General features: G+C 46.1%; 1 protein-coding gene across 1 annotated transcript; it reads right to left on the bottom strand.

Annotated features, from left to right (window-relative positions):
• Window positions 1-788: 788 nt before the first annotated feature.
• On the bottom strand, window positions 789-1745 carry LOC105546628 (taste receptor type 2 member 60). Its single transcript, XM_011989900.1, has one exon. The coding sequence runs from the start codon at window positions 1743-1745 to the stop codon at window positions 789-791; it is 957 nt and encodes a 318-aa protein (XP_011845290.1).
• Window positions 1746-1786: the final 41 nt, after the last annotated feature.

The raw sequence follows: 1786 nt of genomic DNA, 5'->3' as shown, positions 1-1786 counted from the left end.
TTAGGTCTTAGACAGACATAGATAAACTTCCTCACGTGAGTAGGGGAATTACAACAGGCCCCAATATCAACCAAAAGAAGTTACATCTGAACCCACAGACCTTAACAAATACAGAGGAGACTAACAGGCTGGGCTACTATAGAGAACATGAACCACATAAAAATCATAGACACCTGGCACTCAGAGGGATCTCCAAAGGTCGTCGGAGAATACACACATCCCTGACAACACACACGGCTGCACACATGCACCAATTACACCATGCTCTGTGTACAGAGTTTAAACACCAGAAAGTCTTCTATGGAAAGAAGGAGAGAGGCACCACAGTAGATGGCCGGAAAACTGTGAATTGATGAGAAGGGAAAGATGGTTCACAGGACAAAGCCTGAGAAAACTGCAGTTCCAAAACTATGCCCCAGTTCGATTGAACAGATAAAATATTGCATGATGTTTGAGGATCTTTGTATCCAGTTCCCAGAACGATTATTTTAAACACCAAGAGATCGATCACAGGAAAAATAAAGGCTTCTGGATTCTTTGACCACATCAAGTCCCACAGGAACCATGGACACGTGAACTACACACTTGCTGAGTACATAACGTGACACTAGCCCATATTTCAGGACCTTGACTCTCACCTTGAATCCTATTTCACTGAAGTCATTTTTCTAATCGTTAACTGTAGCAACAGGGAGAAAACATTCAATGTGGCAAAGAGAGAAGCTACGACCCTTTGAGTCCATGCCTTCTCCACAGGAATCTCCTTGAAGTTTTTCATCAGCTGTGGCTCAAGGTGTCCCGCACCTCGAGGAACGGCACCTCTCCAGCACAGCTCTCAGCCTGCGGTTGCTGAAGAGCAGAATGATGGGGTGAACTGCTGCACACAGATAAATCACTGACTCCCCCACCCAGAATTTAAAGTCCAGAGGTGGAAAAATACTTGCAGCACTGAGCACCAGTGACAGGAAATACGAGATGAAGAGCATGGCAAAAGAGAGGAGAGCCAGCAGAGCCTTTACGTGTGCCTGCACACTGGGTTCTCGGAATCCTGAGGTTGTAAGGAGAGCCTTCTCCATGTGTCTTCCCAGAGACGTGATGAGCAAAATCATGCAAATGAAAAAGACAGCAGTGGGCATTGTCCAAGTAATCATTTTTAGAGGGAAAAGGTAGAATTTCTCACAGTAGCTCCATATGCTATTGCCAGTGACATTCCAAGGTTGTAGATGGTTCCTTAAATAATTCTGATATATTCTGTGGTTGCCTATGAAAAATAGAATGATGGTGAAGCTGGAGAGCCCTACAGAGCTGAAGAGCATCCATGGTACCCACTCAGACAACTTGTGCTTTAGCCAGAGGAACACAGGGTGGGTGAAGGTGGCAATTTTCACACAATAGAAGACACTGAGCCAGCTAGAGAACCACAAGGTGGCAGCATTCAGGAAGTCCCACTGGAAAGCTAGAAACTGCAGTACAGGGTTGTATGGGAAGGCCGTCGGATACAGCAAAACATAAATGGTCTTACCCATTACCACCCACTGCAGACAAAAGCGAGAGGCCTCTAGGCTAACCAGTAACTTATCACAAGGCAACAACGTTCCCCGTAGCACCCACTCCACACCCAGAGCAGCAGTGATGAAGCCATTGCCTGCTATTGCTACCAGGCACAAAAGGAGTAAAATGATAACCAAGATGATGGCCTTCTGGTCGGTCACCGAAGATCCTAGAACCATGTGATCTCCATTCATCTCTCCGGTGGACAAGATGGGTCCCAAAGCTTCAAGGGCTA

Source organism: Mandrillus leucophaeus, unplaced genomic scaffold, assembly GCF_000951045.1.
Source record: "Mandrillus leucophaeus isolate KB7577 unplaced genomic scaffold, Mleu.le_1.0 Scaffold365, whole genome shotgun sequence".
In the NCBI taxonomy this organism is placed as follows: domain Eukaryota; kingdom Metazoa; phylum Chordata; class Mammalia; order Primates; family Cercopithecidae; genus Mandrillus; species Mandrillus leucophaeus.
This window is presented reverse-complemented; position numbering and strand designations above follow the sequence as displayed.